The following is a 20,502-nucleotide window of genomic DNA, read 5'->3' as shown; positions in this document are numbered from 1 at the left end:
TGGCACGCAATATAGCATTGGGCTGTCAGTAATTACTGATACCACATTAGTGTCTGTGTCCTTGATATCTAACGCCCCCTTCTGTCTTAAAAGTATGGATTTATCCACCATTGGTTATCTCTCTTAAACATAATAACCACAATATATGCTGCAGCATTCTGCAGCTTCTTGTTTTGCCATGTTATCCTGTGTGTTCATATGTTATCCTGTGTGTTCATATGTTATCCTGTGTGTTCATATGTTATCCTGTGTGTTCATATGTTATCCTGTGTGTTCATATGTTATCCTGTGTGTTCATATGTTATCCTGTGTGTTCATATGTTATCCTGTGTGTTCATATGTTATCCTGTGTGTTCATATGTTATATGTTAGGTCCTGTACTAATTTAGTAGGCCATTGTTTCCCTAATATTGATGTGCATTTATCCAAGTTACTGTGCACATACAGAAGACACATACACATGTTCCAGTATGTTATATGCACTGTTAAGTTTTGTTACTTTTATGGTTTGAACATAAAAAATGACTTCATTTTTTAATATTAGCCATTACAGATGTGAGGTAACAATTAATAAGATTCAACTGTAATTTTTGCCCTACACACAACACGTTTTGAGAGACAATGCTCTCACCATCAGGCTCTAAAACTTACCTGATGAGGATAAAACACTAGAGTTTTATCATTTAACCCTGTGAGTTAGGTTTTACAACACGATAATGAGAGCACTCACTCTTGAAACATGACTTGGTGTTCTTAAAATCTGTCACTGGATCATTAACCATTCTTCCCTGAATGTTCTGCAAATAAAGAAAATTGGTACATGCCAAATGTGTGGCTTGCTTACACAACGAATTAAAATGGAATATAGGAGGGATTGAAAGGGAATTTTCAATGTTTTTAATTTATAACTTTCCATGTCAATGTATAGTAACCTCTTTTTTACAACAATGTAGGAAGCAAAGTCTGATTATTTCCATTTACTACAGTCGTAGGCAACAACATTACCATTCTCAGCGGCGAGACAGCCGGGAACTGCATCAGCGACCTGCATCAAATTTCTATGAGTATGAAAGTGTACAAGCTGTGATGCGTGCAAATCAACAGTTGCGTGGAGCAGGTGCTCCTCTTGTGGATGCGAATTCCAATTCTCTCCCACGAGGACGTCGGGAAGGAGAGACACAAGATGGCAGAGTTGTGGTAAATGGTATGTATTAATTACTTTGTTTTCTTTCCTAGTAAAAAATTGGTAGTTGATTGTATCAATTTTGTTTCATGGAAGCTTTTTTCATATATCCACGTCCTTTGACACCAGCTAAATTAATTTGCACTGTGTCAAGTTTTTGTGAAATTGTCTATTTGCAGCCCCACACACTCAGTCCTGTATATTTTCAGTCTGATTAGTAGAAAATATACTTCCATAAATTTTTGTATATGTTAAGAATACTGATCAAAACATTTGCATAACAACAGTGTTTGGGCACTTCTTGGGGGTGAAAGGAGTTTTTCATTGTCAAAAATTTAGGTTTGTTTATTTTCATAACTGTACAGTTGTAATTCATCATCATTTATACAGTTTTTTCCAGAAACTGAGTGATCTTCTTAAGAAATTTTATAAATGGAGCACTACAAATGTTTACATATATGGGAAATGATTAAAATGTCTGCAGTAAGAAAGCATTTAATGTTTGTATTATTATTACAGTAAAATTAATTTACACATAATGGTTCCATTGAGATTTTGCTGGCATATTGAGAGTGACATGTTTCACATTGTAAGCAGCTTGTTGCATGTATGAGCCATCTGACATAATTTCGGTGCAGGACTTAGCATATTGCAGATTAAACCATTACTGTTTCTTTCTGTATATAGTAGTACTCTACTGATCATATTTTCTTCAGCATTCCAGACAACCATCCCCCTGCCCTTTTACCCCATTGTAGTTAAACAGTAATTGGCGTTATGGGTCCATTAGCTCCCACATATTTTCCTTCAGGTTAAATATCTTCAGTAGTTTATTGGTAAATGAAATGATACTCCTATTCTGACATACCCTCCCAGCTATTGTAAAATATAATATTTGGCATTTTATATTTTAAATTTCATTTTTTTTATATGAAGATATCAATTCTATAATTTATAATTACTTAGCACATTATATCCAATAGGAGAAGTGTGTAGCATTTTAAATGGAATTTCTTGCAATTAGTTTCAATACTGATATTAGCAATTGAATATTTGAACAACATTCACAAATATAACATGCATTTTCATGATAGGTACATTTAAAAGTTAATAATGGAAGATCAAATATTTACATGAATATGTGTACTTAAGATATTCTGTACAAACAAAGAAAAAATCTGAAATAATAATTTTTGTTAAACGTTATCTTTTCCTGCTTAAATATTGTAAACTTACTTATTGGAACAATGGATCACAGAATATTAATTCATAGATAATACTTCCAATATTTACATATTGGATGAGTAGCCATCTTGTTTTACATTATATTCTAGAAGGTTCCTTGATACAGAATTTCTAATTTTAGCCAAAAAACCGCATTAAATGACTGAATTGAATTTGAAGTGAATAAACAAACTGAAGTGAAATATGTATATTCAGAGATTTAGTCTCTACTTGTATGTTATTTAGTATCTGAAATAAGACTACAAATAACATTTAATATGTGTAAAAGTAAGAAACATGAACACAAAAAGCAGGTACACACAATAAAAATATGATGTATTGAGTATTCATATCTGGTACTTTGGACATCCATATATGCAACTGTGTTTTTTGCAGACAGGAGTATCACATGTTCCCTTATTGGATACTGCAAAAGAGGTTTTTCTAACCTGTCAGTTACTCTTGTTATCCACAGATGAATATTATATCAGGGAACAAAACACCCCCCCTCCCTCAAAAAAAATTCTTTCTTTCTTTCACATATGAAAGTTCCGCCTGCAGACTGACTTGTGACCACTTAACACAACCAAACCCAGTAATATTGGCTGTGTAGCTACTTCCCAAATCTAGTTAACCAGTGTCTGCATGAAAGAAAAGACTTCTGCAACATGTTGGAGGAGCTATCCTTCATTAGAGTGTAAAAGTGAGGTGCAGACAGACAAAAGGTGAAACTTTATAGATCTGTGTAGAAACAATGTTCATCTTATCAAACTAATGTTCTAATTGTATTTTTTTTGAAGCATCTGCCCAGTAACATAACTAGTACTTTTCAAATTACTGTTGCTATCTTTATGCACATCTCAAATATAAATCTACTCTCCTTTATTACCGGTGAGTCATTTGTTCCTGTTTATTGATGTTGTTTAATGAGTTTTTCTTTACTCCCTTTCTGAGAAAGCTTTATTGCCATTGATGTGGCACTATAACAGTTATCAACCATCAGATTTTTGTCTGTTCTAAAGGCTGGGATACTTGTTTCAAAATATTTTGTAAAGTAGACTGAGAACACACTAAAAGTTCATCCATAATCTTTTCCTCTTAGCTTAACCCCCCTGGTGGGTGTGCCTTCTTATTTCACGTGAGTGGGTGCGCATTTACACAGCAATTTCATCTGCACATTGTTATAGTTTTTAGGCAAACCAAAGGGTAAAAACTGAAATAAAACAGCATGTCATTGCATTAATTATTTATTTTGGATAAAAGTAAAAGAAAAAAAATCAGTCAGCTATATTAAAATAGATTACATAAATAGACATCTTCCGTCAGAAAAAATTTCCATCCGCTGGTCATTAGCATCACAAGAGAAACAAGTAATGTTCTGATGAGAATGCATCTTGCAGATATTGCTTCCACAATTGTTGCATGATGTCTTTGCCCTGACATTTTTGTGTCGTCCAGATATGTTACATATTACAGGTTTAGGTTTGTCAGGAACTTTTCTGAATTTTTCGAGAAACATTTGTACATCTTTCGGAAGGTTCGTTAATTTTGCTCTTTGCCCTAGATGACCTTTCATAGGACTATATGATAGGTTTTTTTTAGAAAAAGCCATTATCTGTCTTTATTGTTTGGGTTATTGTGACTAAAGATCACATTCAAATTTATTCCTGCAATATCAAGATGTTGATAGAATTATGCCAGCGGCCATCTCCTGATTATTCTGACTGTTGTATATGATGCACCCTCTGATCCACAATATCCACTCCTCCCTTGGTTCTGTTACAGTCCAAATTTACTGCTGATTTCCCACTTTCAACATCAATTTTATTTGTATCGTGCATTGTAGAAGAGGAGGATCACACCTTTTGATTTTTTTCAGTGACAGTTGAAGATAAACAGAAATTGTACTGAAAGCAATTGAGTGTCGATTTGCTTTCGCTTGTGTCACTAGCCTGAAACTCAGGTGGAATTTCCTCCTTGTAATTTTTTTCCCCAAAAGTGCCAATGGTGGTCAACTTTTTATCCAGCAGATTCTGAGCTAGACTATAACTGGAGTAACAGTTATCAGTTGTAATATTCCTGTTCATGCTAAACTGTTTGCCACAATATGCTTTGAAATTGAGGGTATAAAATGTTTTTGCATCACTAAGGGCGTATATTTTGATACCATACTTCGCTGGCTTATTTGGAATGTACTTTACAAACCCACAGCAGCCTCTAAAAGCCTGCAGCATTCCATCAATTGTCAAAAATTCACTGACATTATAGTGAGCAATACAGTTATTTACAAATTCTTGGTGAAACTTATGAAGAGGTGCCAGTTTATCTGTAGACCTTTGTTCAATTCTTGTTTCTATGTTGTCAAACCTAATTGCTACAAGAAGAAAAAATGGAAACGTCTATAACTGAAAAACAATCATAAGATACTCATAGTAGTACTATCAGATGCCCACAGTTCACAGCAGTTGGCATGATGTCCTTTCTTTATGCCAATCAAAAAAATGCAACAAAAAGAGCATGAATTTCTTCTGCTGAAGTACCTTTGCAATCTCAAGCTCTAGAGTAGTTGGTATCACTACGCTTTTTCCCAGTCCCGTTGGTATGAGCTACAAAGTCTTCCAACATGTTTTTAGTTATAAAAAGATAAAATGCACCTAAAGGTGTAAGTGTGTTTCTGGCAGTCCCTTTTGGGCCCAGTAAAGTTCTGATAATGTTTTTAGTAGTAGTTTTCCTTGCAGTTAGGGGCTGACTAATCCAAAGAGTTTCATCGTCTTTTCAAATATAAAATGTATGGTTACCTTCCATAACATCATGTGCAGCTGTTTACTGACTGTCATATTCTTCCTGTGACTGTTCAGTTTCACTACTGTAGTTGTCAGCTTCAATAATTTTCTCTTCCATATCAAAATCATCTACAGATTTGTCACACATCAACTCATCTTTAGAAATTTCTGCTAGAATTTGTAGGATCTCTTCAGGATCCCTTACAATATCACTTTCCCCGTAAATAAATATAACGTATCCATAAAACAACAAATTAATACTCTAAACAAGAATAAATGATGAAAATATGTGTAACAAATCATAAGCATATAATGTTGAACAAATACTTCCATGACTAGGCGCTTGGCAGCAATCACACCGCAGACGCGGAACTTAACAACGCTGTTGCAGCAGAACAATGGCCAGGTCTGGTTTCAAATGAGGTTACACACACTCTATATATGATGAAGATTGCATACTAGATTCCATGGAAACAGACATCTAGCACCAGCCAATGAACACTTAAAATACTAAAATTTGCGGTGCGTATGCCGCAGCATGCCCACCGAAGGGTTAAAAGAAAGTAGGGATCATCCAACACAGAACATAACTAAATAACAGTTCCTCAGCATTGTACAAAGCTCATTTGTCTTTCTCTGGTGTAAAATAAACTTTTCGTGACTGCCTTTTATTCACTATGGCACATCTAAATTTGAGGTTTCTTAGTTGCCAAAGTTAGGGACAACTGGTGATTTCATACGGCATAGAGCACACTTTCCCATCAAAACAAAGCTTTATATAAACGCTCCATGGCTTGTGTTTACACTACCATATAGTTAGGTGTTTTTAAGTAGCATACCAGAATTGACAACAATATTCTGAGTGAATACAGTGTATCGAAAGTACTGCTTTGCATAGAATATATCCTATTGTCACTAAGATACTGAAAATTTGATGGTCGGGTTTACAAGCTACACATGGTAACGATGCAAAATAAAACACACGAATTTCACCACGTTCTTCACAAATACAAGTGTAGATCAAGATGCAGGAATGTGAAAGAATTGATTGCATTTGTTGATAACACATCATAAGAACGTGGCCTAAGGCAATTTATGAATGAAACACTGGCTGTTGGTAAAAGTTTGTTACATCTATACAACCAGTAAAAATTATTGTCCTGTTAAGATATGCATACGAAAATGATAGTAATGATAGGATCCACTACAGCATTACAAAATGAGTGCTTGGGCTGGTCATAATTGATGTTTCTTGTTTTCTATTGTTGGTGCTACTATTATACAGAAACACACACACCATTTATTCCTAGTGTACAAATATCAAAATTAATTATTCATTATTACTTTAGAAGTAGCTTGAATCACAATGGAAATTGTATAAATGTGTTTAAAACTAATTTTGCTATAGACTAAACCCTTGTGTAATGACAGGAGAAAGTCCATGACGTGAAAACATAATTTGTTCATAATTAAACTATTGAACAAACTCTACATTTGAAGTCAAAAGTGCAATTCAAGTGTGTCTTGTAAAAGGAACTGTAGTAGTATGGATTACTGTATGTGAAACTGTGTCTGTGGTATTTCTCTGTTAACCATAACAGAGTAGTAGTAGTAGTAGTAGTAGTAGTAGTAGTAGTTGGTGGTGGTGGTGGTGGTGGTGGTGGTGGTATTGTTATCATCATTCTTTGTCAGCCTATTTCTCTTGACATCTGCAGCACTGGTTAGAATAGTGAGAATGATATGACAGTGATGCTTTCCTCTATCCTCTGCTGTCTGTCACAAATTATTTTCACCAACAAATATCATTGGAAAATTAGTGTCCTTTGTACAATTCCAGTCCTTTTTACCAGGCCAAAAATTCTTGTGTAAAGTGTTGGTGATGTGAAAACTTAGGAGTATCATCCTTTGTACACAGTAGCCTGTGCTAACACTGACGATTCTGATGTGAAACAAATTATTAACTCAAGATAAACAGCAATTTTAATGTGATAACTGTATAACTAAATGTTTTCTTGCTGGAAATAAGTGATGATAAAAAAGTTCTCTACCATTTTCAGGACCAGCAGTTGGCAGCAACTATCACCGCATGTATCAGCCAGCACCAGCTAAGAGCATCAATGTCCACAGAGTTGCAACAGGAGCAATACACTGGGGAACACAGCACAGTCATGATGGCATGAGAAATTCTGGGTCAGGAGCTCCTGCAGCACGAGTGCAAGGGCCTTTTGTTACACAGGTTACCATTGGCCAGCAACAGCAACCGCCAGGATATGAAGTCTGATTAAAGAATTGTTGTGATGCATTTCTGGCAAATAAGTGCTGTTTAGGCAAGGACTGTGTGTGTCAAACTTACTGAAGATAATGATCTGACTAATCTTACATTTGTAATGTAAGTGGTAGTTTTAGCAGTTTAAAACATTGCCATTTTTTGAAAGTAATTGTTATGGTGTGAGAGACAACTGTTATAGTTGTCAGTAAATTGTTTGCTGTAATATTGGTGACAATGAGCAAGACAGATCATGACCTGTCATTTTCTTGAGGTATCTTTGATTGGCTTATGCAAATCAAAACTCTGCATTTAATGGAGGCCATTTTTTGAGCCACATTTTCCAGTGGATATGATGGCATCTACCATAAGATTGTCTTGTATGTCATGGCATAGATATTGTGTGGAAACTGGAAACGTGGCTGACCTAATAGTACAAAACTTCATGTAATAGGATTGAATTTTTATATTTTTTCATGCATATAAGTAATTATTAATGGGTGAATACCTGCATCTCATTACAGAACAAACTGTGGTAGTATGTAGCACATCATACATAAATTTTCTCATTGGTTTCCAAACTATTTTCACTTTCCATAATAGCTATTGGATTCTGTTTCTAGTTATTGAGAGCCTACAGGTACTCCTTCTTTTATGATAGCTTATGCTTCAAAAAGGTTACCGGGCAGAGCTGTGGTTTGGGACGCATTTAATGCGCTCTTCAAGTTTTGTAACTGATTATACTTGACACAGGTGACCAAATCACTTACAGGTTTCATAGTGGTGAGTGCAATCAAGGAGAGACAAAGTTCTTAAAAATAAAGAAAGTGCTCACTGTGCAGGATGATGCAAAGAATCACATACTTCCATATAATTTAAGTCCATTGATAGACCAGAAGTATCTTATTCACATTGTATAGATAGTATTGAAGGGAGAGTGCTCACACATAATTTGTGCTGCATTTAGAGGTAAATCTACATTGTGTATTAGATGAAAAATTCTAATTCTGAACTGTGATAATGTTAAATTTATAAATCATTGTAAATATATGTAAAATTTGACTTATAATTTTAAAATAACCTTAAGTATGTACCAACACTTTGTATTTGTTAAGTCTGAATGATGCTATAGTTTGTGGAAAGATAATACAGAGATCAGTGTGCATACTCTTCTGAAAATATTTTTACTATTGACATTTTCTTCTTTCTCATTCGCATTGAAGTTTTGCTACTTCAATAAGCACATGCTCAGCATTTTTAGTGGGAAATGTAAATTATGTAAGCTCTTGAACTGTCTGTCTATATTAGTACAGTCTTGATGGGCCTTACCAGAAAGTTGTATATACATATGTTATGTAATGTACATAATGTTTTTGCATTGTACATTTAATGTTGCTATGTTTATGTACATATTTTTAAACATGTATGATACTGAAGACTTTTTAAGCAAGAGGCGAATCTCTTGCACTGAATAAATCAGATTGATTATAATGTGGACTTTAATTCATTTACCTATCACATATATAGGTCCACCATCACGTTAAGCCTCCAAATATTCCTAATTTAATGATGAATGTTTTGAACAAATAAATGGTGTCATGTGGTTCCCAGTACCCAGTTTGTTTACAAAAAAATCTATTGCCACAACATTGTTATACCATGATCCTAGATGAATATCCAGGTAACAATGGAAAGGAGGGGAGGGGGGGGAACAACAATAGTAGTAGTTTATAATTTTCTGATGTTCTAGTAAGACAAGAGGAAGGAACCTTGGATACTCAGTTTATTACAAGCCAGTGCAGATACGCCTATATTTGCCACCAGCCATTTGAAAACCCAGGTATAACCTGATTCTTAGTTTCCAGGGCAGAAACTATTGCAGATAACACGCTTCAGGATGAATTGAGAGAACTAGAACTACTGTGTGGTTATAATTAATGTGCAGCTAGTCACAGAATCCAGTGCATGCTGTAATTATTGTATGGTAGGAAAACTTGGTAGATATGCCAATATGTTAATGAAGAACCCATTCACAGTGGAAGAAAATTAGTTCCAATTTTGGCCACCAGGTGCAAATCTGGCGCTATACAACATTTTGTCGATGTCTCTGGGCTCATATTGAACAAATTGTGTAAGTGTTGGTTAACAATAAAGTCCACATTATGCCTTTCTCACTAGTTTGACCTTTCCAGACCATGTCCCATTACATTTGGAAACTTTTCTATCTTTCTTGCAGTCACAGTGGCAACTTTGCACCTGATGGTCAAAATTAGAACTATTCTTTTTTTTTCCCAGTGTAAATCCATTCTGCATTAACATATGTACTAAGTTTCACTGCCATATTATAATTACAGCCCACACTGGACCTCTGTGTGTGGACCTCTGTGAGTAGCTGCAGTTTAATTATTACACCAGAAAATACGCATTATATTCACATTGCATTATAAGCTACATCAATACGGTTGCTCTGAAGTTCACAATTAAATGCCTGGCAGAGGGTTCATCAAACCACCTTCAAGCTGTTTCTTACTGTTCCATTCTCAAACAGCGTGTGGGAAAAAGCAAACACTTTAATCTTTTTCGTGCAAGCTCTGATTGCACTTATTTTACACTCGTGTTCAGAAGGAAAAAACAAAACATCTTGAATGACTAGAGATAGAACATTCATATTCACAGGACATGTACATTAGTATGTTCTGCTGAAATGATTAGCATTTCAGTCATCTCGGTTCAGCTTGTGTCCTGTTGCTTAGTAGGCACAGTGTCTGCCAAGGGCCCTGATAACTTGTTCCACGTGTGATGGCATTGATGCATATAAGGTGCAAATGGCATCCTGTGATATAGCCATTCATGCTGCATTCACCTGCTTCCAAAGTTCCATGTGTGGTGGTTGGCATTGGGTTACAGGGCTGCACCTGTCGTTTCATCATATCCCGCATATTTTCGAGTGGAGACAAGTCTGGTACTCTGGCGGGCCAGGGCAAAAAGCTGACATCCTGTGACACCAAGAAGGTGCATGTTCATGCGGTAGCATGTGGTCGAGCATTGACTTGCTGAAAAATGTGTCTGGGGTGTTGTACACAAAGGGTATGGCTAAAGGTCGCAAGGCATCATTCACATAGGTCACAGTGCCCTGGAAACGCATCAACTATGATTTGTGGTTGTAATCAATAGTGTCCCCACACCATGAGTTGGCACTGTATGTCTTGTGCGAATGCAGTCATTGCAATGCCGCTCCCAACCAAAATGCGGCCATCATTTTCAAGCAAACAGAACCTGTATTCATCCGCAAACACTATCTTATGCCATTCCTGTCCCCAGTGACATCATTCCACACACCAATGCTGTCTAGCATGTATCTGCACATTAGTCAAAGGTTAGTGAAGAAGTGAATGATGAGCACATAACCCATGCCATAATAAATGGTGATGGGCTGCCACCCCTGATAATGTACGATGTGTTAAACTTCCAGAATGAGATTTTCACTCTGCAGCGGAGTGTGCACTGATATGAAACTTCCTGGCAGATTAAATCTGTGTGCCCGACCGAGACTCGAACTCGGGACCTTTTGCCTTTCGCGGGCAAGTGCTCTGTTAAACTGTTCCACTGTCCTACAATACCATCATTCTGCGCGCGCGCACGCGCACACACACACACACACACACACACACACACACACACACACACACACGCATGTTGCACTGCTGAAACACTTCATCCCATACAAGCAGCAATTTCCCAGATAGATGCATCACATTCTTTCATGCTAGTAATGCACCTTCTTTCAAACTCACTGATTTGATTGCATGGTTCGTGCATACATCTGCAAGGCATCCTGCACATCTTGGCTCAAGTCACACTGATCCCTTACCTTTGGTTTATAGTGACAACAAGAGCCACAAGCACATTTTACCAGTTTGTATTGTTGCACCGCAGTATCGATGTTGATCTTGAACCAGCGGGTCGACATGATTCAAAAGCTAAACATTTCTGCAGAACATACTAGTCTACATGTCTTGCAAATATGAAAACTCTATCTCTAATCTTTCAAGGTGTTCTGTTTTTTCTGAACACGAGTGTATTAAGATGATCATTCGTCCCTATGCAGGTGGGCGCCAACAGGATATTTTCGCTCTCTGAGCAGAAAGTTGGTGATTGAAATTTCATGAGAAGATCCTGCTGCAGCAAAAAACACTTTTGTTTTAATGATTGCCACCCTAATTCATGTTTCATTCCATAGCGATCACCCCCAATTTCGTGATAGTACAAAACAAGCTACCCTTCTTTGAACTTTTTCGATATCCTCTGTCAATTGAATCTGATGTGAATCCCACACTGCACAGCAGTACTCCTGACGAAGATGGGCAAGTGTGGTGTAAGCAGTCTCTGTAGTAGACGTGTTGCACTTTCTAAGTGTTCTGCCAATAAATCAAAGTCTTTGGTTTGCTTTACCTGCAACGTTATCAATGTGATCATTCCAACTTAGATATTAAAATTATGAATACTTAAGTATTTGATTCAATTTATAGCTGTTAGATTTGTGTGATTTATCATGTTACCAAAATTTAGCAAATCCCTTTTGGTACTCCTGTGGATTAATCCCTGTTCCATCATGATGTTCCCTATTTGCTCATGGTTATTTGTTGCTACGAGGTCAAGTATGTTTTCACAACCATTTACATTTCAAGTGGCCTACTGAACTAATTGTCCAAAATAATTTTCTGAGAACACATTCAGAATGATTCTGGATGATGTTTTTGCCTACCTCTAACTTTAAAAATGTATTTTTGCCAACATATCAAGTGTAGATTGAAGGTCCTCACCAACCATAATTATATGAGTGGGGGGTACCTATTTCAAATGAGACACAAGTTTACTTTGAACGGTATCATCTGAGTCGGGGGTGGGGGGGCAGGGAGTCTATAAAAGGAGCCAATTATTAATTTAATCCTACCCATACTCACAGGAACTATCTACTTCAATTCCAACTACAAGGTAAACTACTTCTTACACCAATAAACACTCCACCACCGCCGGCCGCAGGGGCCGTGCGGTTCTAGGCCCTTCAGTCCGGAACCGCAGGACTGCTACGGTCGCAGGTTTGAGTCCTGCCTCTGGCATGGATGTGTGTGATGTCCTTAGGTTAGTTAGGTTTAAGTAGTTCTAAGTTCTCGGGGGCTGATGCCCTAAGATGTTAAGTCCCATAGCTCTCAGAGCCATTTGAACCATTTTTGAACTCCACCACCAGCTGTATTTAATCTAGACTTTCTGAACATGGTTTGGTTCTTTGAAAAAAAATTTTGGCTGACACATGTTCCTGTAGCTTCCAGAGACCATCTAACACAAAAAAAACTGCCCAGTCTCCTCCACACCGTCCCCGCTACCTGTGTAGCCAATTTCTGTTGTATTGGACCCCTGACCTGTTAAGTAGAGCCCAGAAACAAACCACCCCATGGCTCAAGTTGAGAAATCTGCAGCCTACATGGTCACAGAACCATCTCAGCCTCTGCTTCAGACCTTCCATTTTGTTCTGTACTAAAGGACCACAGTCAGTTCTGTTGACCACGCTACAGATGGTGAGCTCCATCGTCATCTCGCAAGCAAGACTGGCAGTCTTTACTACTTCAGCTAGCTGCCTGGAAACCAGAGAGAATCTCTTCCAATTCAAAGTGACACATATTATTAGTTCTGACATAACCCACCACTTGCAGCTGGCTGCACCCTGTGCTCTTCATGGCATCTGGAAGCATTCTTTCCACATCTGGAATAACTCCTGCTGACATTCACACACGATTCCTATCCTTCCTTGGCAGCCATAGACCTAAGGGGACCCATTATGCACATAATGTTGAAGCTCCCAGCTACCACTAAATCCTTCCTCTGTGAATGGGCAGACCCTGCATGCTGAGAGGCTTCCTCTGGAACAGTGCAAGTGACTTCTTCTGGCTCAGGGCCTTCGTCAGCTGCAGATATACCCGAAATCTGTTCGACAGATGAGCTGGGATGGCACTCCGATCAGCCCCCTGGAAAGTCTTTTGCTGCCTGCCTCTCCATAGAGCAAACTCCCACTCGACCATGTGTGAGAGGTCAACTTGAAGTGCAAGCAGTACCTGGCGCGGTCACAGTAGTGGACCGATCAGGCGATACATGGGATGTGGTGGACATCCCTGGATCCGTAAGTCCACCCCACCACGATGCCCACTGGCACCATCCTCAAGCTGTGTGACCAAAGTCAACACCACCTGGAGCTGTGGGTGGAGGGTCACCAACTAAGCTTGTATCCAAACATAGGATGAAAATGATGAGAGATTTGTACAAATTTATTAATTTCTTCCAGCATGCAGAAAGTTTTTCTTCAAAATTGACCAAAGTACATTACAAATACAATCCAATAAAAATTATCTTCCATCCTGTAATGAAGAGTTGCTTACCAGCATTTTACGCCAATGATGGTATTGGGTAAGTGACCAATAAATACAAGTCCTAATGCCTATTCCATGAACTGAATGTCAAATTCTTGGTCTCCACACTATTGTAAAGGAAGTTTTGCAGCTATAGCCAGTGGGAGAAAGAAGTCATGGTCTTCAATCAATTTACAATTCTCCTTAGTTTGCTAGCAACAACATTTCAGTTGCAGCAAACAATGACGAGAAGTGTTCACCTCCAACATGCAACAGGTTTTTTGTCAGGCTTTCAACATCTGTGGGCCCACACATTGTTTTTCTCATGGCTTTATACTATATGGTAAAGGTAAAGTTGTCATCAATCTGACTGGGGGTTTAAACTCCACACTGATTTACAACATAATGTCCATTGAGGACGGTATACACTTTCCTTCCTCTACCCTTTGAACTTACTTATTGCACTGCAATCTATTGAACATTTTCTCCACTTCCTCAAATGTGATCCTATTTCCATCATCATTCCTATCCCATTGTACATCGAAATCTGAAACATTACTGATCGTATTTTCACCTACATTGAGCAACTCTACACAATATTCCCTCCATCTGCCCAAGGCATCAACAGGATTCACCAGCAGTTTTCCTGACCTGTCCAAAATACTTGTCATTTCCTTCTTACCTCCCTTTCGAAGCTTGCTAATTACACTCCAGAATGGTTTTCCAGCAGCTTGACCCAAAGTCTCCAACCTGTTTCCAAAGTCTTCCCAAGATTTCTTCTTGGATGCTGCAGTTATCTGTTTGGCTTTGTTTCTTTCTTCAACATAACTTTCTCTGTCTACCTGAGTTCTAGTATGTGGCCATTTTTGATACACCTTCTTTCTCCTTTTACAGGCTGCCTTGACTGTGTCATTCCACCAAGCTGTTTGCTTCATCCTACCTTTACACACTACTGTTCCAAGACATTCTTTAGCCACTTCTAGTACTGTGTCCCTGTACCTTGTCCATTCCTTTTCCAATGACTGTAATTGGCTACATTCAACTAACTGGTACCTTTCTGAGATTGCTGTTATGTACTTGTGCCTGACTTCCTTATCCTGAAGTTTATCCGCTCTTATCCTCCTGTCCGCAGCTCGTGGTCGCGCGGTAGCGTTCTAGCTTCCCACGCCCGGGTTCCCGGGTTCGATTCCCGGCGGGGTCAGGGATTTTCTCTGCCTCGTGATGGCTGGGTGTTGTGTGATGTCCTTAGGTTAGTTAGGTTTAAGTAGTTCTAAGTTCTAGGGGACTGATGATCATACAAGTTAAGTCCCATAGTGCTCAGAACCATTTTTTTTTCTTATCCTCCTACATATGGGCCTGACCTCCTGCACTTTCGGCCTCACAATCCCAATTTCACTGCAGATTAAATAATGATCAGTGTCATCAAAGAATCCCCTGAATACACATGTGTCCCTCACAGCCTTCCTGAATTCCTGATCTGTTATTATATAGCCAATGACAGATTTGGTTCCCCTGCCTTCCCAAGTATACCGGTGAATGTTCTTATGTTTAAAAAAGGAGTTTGTGATTACTAACCCCATACTGGCACAGAAATCCAAGAGTTGTTTCCCGTTCCTGTTGGCCTCCATATCCTCTCCAAATTTACGCATAACCTTTTCATACCCTTCTGTTCGATTTCCAATCCTGGCATTAACCCATTAAGTCCCAAATTAATTTTTTTAAATTGAATTTTTTATTCCTTAATTATAATGTACATAGTGTATGAACCACAATATGTACAAAAACAGCCAAAGAATATTTATACATGCTGATATGATGGCCTTACTCAAAATAGGACACTGGGATCTAACAATATCGTATAGCATACTAAACTGTATTCAAGTCTTAACTATTTATTTCTTGTGAAAACACTTGACACAGTGTTACACGGCATTTAACACAAATGTTTTTGGTTTCCCATTGCATTTAGCTCTTACACATCTTCTTTGCGTGCTTCTTTTGCCAATCATATGACCAATTCCATCAAACCTGATGTCTGGTATCAATCTGAACCGACTTGATGGGTATTCCGTTGGACGTCCAATATTCGGTCTTCCAGTGTCCAATTTCAGGTATGTAACTGTAACAGCACGTCTGAAATCCAGTAAATCCAGTGCATTTTTCCCATGTACTAGTCTGTAGAAGAGCCAGGCATTTACGAGGGCCATTTCCAGAATACGTGTAAATAGGACCCAGTACCATTTTTTCCCTCTAATTACTGTCACATATTTTCCTACTAACAAGTCATGGTGGTCAACACCTCCCATGTACGCATTATACAACTTCAAAACAGCAGGTTGTTGCACTTGTGTCTTCTTACTTGCTTGTCTACTGTACCGTGTAGCTGCTCCCAAAGGTTCAACTTTGTCAAAATTTGTACCAATTGTAACACATCTGTTGTCATGCCATCGAACAAATAAGACTTCACCATTCCTGTCGAACTGGTAGTCATAGTTTCCTTGAACTGTCTTTTTTTCAGTTCGTTGCTGCTCAGTAGTGGACAGTCACCAACTCGATTCTCTCTGACCGTACCAGTTGCTCGAAAACCCAAATTTTTCAGATGAATCAGAAGATGTCTACTAGTGAAGAAATTGTCAAAGTACACACAATGATTCTCGGGTTTTAATGCAGTCCAGCATGTTTAGGACTGCTCTTGATCCCAATAGTAGGTCATCCCTTGCAGTATCTTCTGGATCCTTTCCACAGTATAAATCAAGTTTGAAACAGTAGCCACTTGCTCCACAAAGAGACCACAACTTATAGCCAAATCTAATAGGCTTCCCTCGGATAAACTGTTTCAGCCCACTTTGTCCATAGTATTTGACTATCATTTCGTCAATTTACAAATTTTCCTCAAATATTTCAAATTTTTGAAAAGATTCATTTATAATTTTCAAGAGAGATCTAATTTTGAATCCGCGATCATGTTTGTTTTCAATGGCTAAGTCATTATCTTGAAAATGAAGCAATGTTTTCAACTTCTGATATTTATTCCTTGACATAGCTGTCTTTATAATTGGTATGCCAACATCTTCATCTTCAGACCAGTATAGCTTCTCAGCAGGGAGCTTATGGTAGCCAGCAAAAAGAAGAAATCCGACAAAGACCTTCACTTCTTCAACTGTGAGGATAAAATCCTGCATATTTTTCATATTTACTGCATATCTCACAGTTTCTTTCATTATGAACTTGTATATGTTTTCGTTCATCAGTTCTTCAAACATCTCCTTCGGAGTAAAGGAAGAAAGTTGTTCCTTCAATTCCTCTCTCTTTGTGCTGATGTCATGCTCACTAGTTTCAGACAGCTTTGTATAAACTGGAGGTGTATTTTTCCAATTGCTTTTCTCATCAGTAAGACATCTCTTCTTCAATTTACTTCTGGAAACTTGGGATGTACTTGGCAGTGAAGTTTTACATACAGTTTCTTCGTTATTCTCTGGTGCAACATAATGTAATTCAATAGCCCCTGGTCCACGGTTCCAGTAACATCGTCTGGACCTTCTTCTTCGTCGGCCATACAGTCTACTTCAGGAGAACATACGGTGATATCAATATGGTCCTGATAATCTGACACCGCATTATAGAATGTGTCACTGTTTATTATTTCTTCTATTTCTTTGTTAGTGAGGTATCTATCTCATCTGAAGGCCATTATAATCTATATAAAATGAAATGAAATAAAATTTAATAAAATAAAGTGAAATGAAAGAATAATACATTAGCACAAACTGCACAAAATGGAATGTGTAAATACCTCTGTCCATCTGGAACTGTATTATTTACTAATGGGTAACATATTCATAAATATACATAATACACTCTAAATTTCAAAGTAACTTCATATCCTGTAATAGACACAATAAAAAACACACAAACAAATTTCAAGCTTTCGAAACCCACAGTTGCTTGATCAGGAAAGAGGAAAGGAGGGGGAAAGACGAAAGAATGTGGGTTTTAAGGGAGAGGGAAAGCTGTTATTCCAATCCCGGGAGCAGAAAGACTTACTGTAGGGGGAAAATGGGACAGGTATACACTCGCACACCCACACATATCCATCCGCACATATACAGAGACAGGCAGATATATGGCCTTTATATGTCATGCTCACTAGTTTGAGACAGCTTTGTATGAACTGGAGGTGTATTTTTCCAATTGCTTTTCTCATCAGTAAGACGTCTCTTCTTCAATTTACTTCTGGAAACTTGGGATGTACTTGGCAGTGAAGGACAGGTATACACTCGCGCGCGCACACACACATATCCATCCGCACATATACAGACACAGGCAGACATATGTAAAGGCCATATGTCTGCCTGTGTCGTTACTTACCTCAGCAACAAAATCTGGTAAAATTACCACATTCTAAAAAGAAAATACATCAGCAGTAGCAGAGTTTCATATTCGAACGTGCAGCAAAACAAATAACTGAAATGATAACACCAATTCCCAGTGTCCTATTTCGAGTAAACAAAATTTTGTAACAATGGAAAACAATGAGTATAACTCCAATTGAGCTAACAGTGCAAGTGGTTTAAAAGACACATTGTTGACTATAAATAATCACAAAAAGATCTTTGCCACATATTTCAAATATTACTAAATTGTCGATAAAGTAAATACCTGTAATAACGAAAAGTGTGCCTTAGTATTCAATAATCAATTAATGGTAGGATTTATTGCTTTTAATTTCCTGTAAGCATACATTTGTTATAAAAAGCATCAACAAATGATGTAGAACAGTAATAGTTGCAAATTAATAATTTATTGTGTATTTATAAATAAATATGAGCTCTGTCCTCAAAATAGGACGCTGGTACTTAATGGGTTAAAATCACCCATGAGCAGAACACTGTCCTTGTCCTTTACTCTAACAACTACATCACTGAATGCATCATAAAAACTATCCATCTTATCTTGATCTGTCCATTCACAATGCGACTATATTGGCACAATCCTAATTTTCTTGCTAGACACTGTCAAATCTATCCACATCAGTCGTTTGTTTACATACATTACTGCAACTACGCTGGGTTCCATTTCTTTCCTGATGTAAAGCCCTACACCCCATTCTGCTATTCCTGCTTTGACTCCTGACGGGTAGACCTTGTATTCTCCCACTTCCTCTTCTTTCTCACCCTTTACCCGAATGTCACTAACAGCTAAAACATCCAATCCCATCTTACTTGCAGCCTCTGCCAGCTCTACCTTCTTCCCAGAGTAGCCCCCATTGATATTAATAGCTCCCCATCTTGTTACCATTCGTTTGCCGAGTCGTATCTTAGGAGTCCCTGGTTTGTCAATTAGAGGTGGCACTCCGTCACCTCCAAAGGTCCGAGGCAGTTTGCTCTGATTGTTGCCAGCATCATATTTAAAGTACCAGGGAAGCAGGTTGCTAGCCTTACTTGCCCCGGGTCCCATTGAGTTTTACACCTAACGGTTGAGGGATTAACCGGTGGATTTGGTAGTCTTTGCCGTCTGAGCACAAAGGTGACCACGACTCAAAATATGTCCGAGATGCCCACCCTTATTCCTAAGTAACTGGTATCCCGACTATCAGGACCGCTTACTTGGCCACTCATACGTTGCTCGTGGTTCATGAACTAGGACATGACAACAGGAACCCACACTATGATGGTGGTGGTGGTGGTGGTGGTGGTGGTGGTGGTGATGATGTTGATGATCTATATCACGTAAAGTTTCGTTCAAGTACGAACATTATATTTTCAAGTTCATTTTTTGCATAAATGTTAATGGATGCTTGATAATAGTGCCCTAGGTGTCAATGAGTTCCAGTAGTTAATAACTTACTTGCTTCGCAGATCAAATTCACAATAAAATTTATGATTTGGAATGTGACAACAAAACAAACATTAAACACTTATACAAATTTAAACAAATAAATAATATTTTTATGGCTGCAAGCTGGCATTTACAGCAACTGATATGGTCACAAGCTCAGGAGAGGCACTGTGGGTGATGTGCTGCTAGGAAAGGCACTCGCATTGGTCGTCTCCTGCCACATCCCTTTAGTGCCAAATTTCGCCACACTGTTGTAATGGATGCGGTCACCGTATGTCCCACATTGATTTCTGTGGTTATTTCAAAACATTGTTTGTCTGTTAGCAATAACAACGCTACGTGGTCACTACTGCTCTTGGTGGTTACACGCAGGCTATCAGCCACTGCACTGTCCATGGTTAGGGTTTGTGTTGTCTTGGTCTTCAGTCCAAAGGCTGGTTTGATGCAGCTCTCCATGCTACTCTATGCTGCTTAAGTCTACTCATCTCTGAGAATCTGCTGCAACCTACATCCCTATGAATCTGGTTACTGTTTTTATCTCTAGGTCTCCCTCTATGGTTTTTGTACCCCTCCCCCCAAGCTTCCCTCTAGTACTTAATTGGTGACCCCTTGATGCCTCAGGAAGTGTCCTATCAACCGGTCCCTCCTAGTCAGATTACGCCACAAATTTTTTTTCTCTCCAATACAATGTCTCCTTATTAGTGACATGATCCACTCATTTAATCTTCAGCATTCTTCTGTAGCACTACATTTCAAAAGCTTCTATTCTCTTCTTCTCTAAACTGTTTATTGTCCATGTTTCACTTT

At 38.2% G+C, this 20,502-nt stretch overlaps 1 protein-coding gene across 1 annotated transcript in view; it reads left to right on the top strand.

The window, feature by feature from the left end:
• LOC126474358 (partitioning defective 3 homolog) overlaps positions 1-8,899 on the top strand; it is a 222,176-nt gene extending 213,277 nt beyond the window's left edge. Inside the window, exons 28-29 of the mRNA XM_050101825.1 lie at positions 987-1,204; positions 7,248-8,899. Of these exons, the coding sequence (XP_049957782.1) occupies positions 987-1,204; positions 7,248-7,471 (442 nt within the window). The 3' untranslated portion in view covers positions 7,472-8,899. The remainder of the gene's footprint in view (positions 1-986; positions 1,205-7,247) is intronic.
• Positions 8,900-20,502: the final 11,603 nt, after the last annotated feature.

The sequence above is a fragment of the Schistocerca serialis genome, chromosome 4 (genome assembly GCF_023864345.2).
Source record: "Schistocerca serialis cubense isolate TAMUIC-IGC-003099 chromosome 4, iqSchSeri2.2, whole genome shotgun sequence".
NCBI lineage: Eukaryota > Metazoa > Arthropoda > Insecta > Orthoptera > Acrididae > Schistocerca > Schistocerca serialis.
This window is presented reverse-complemented; position numbering and strand designations above follow the sequence as displayed.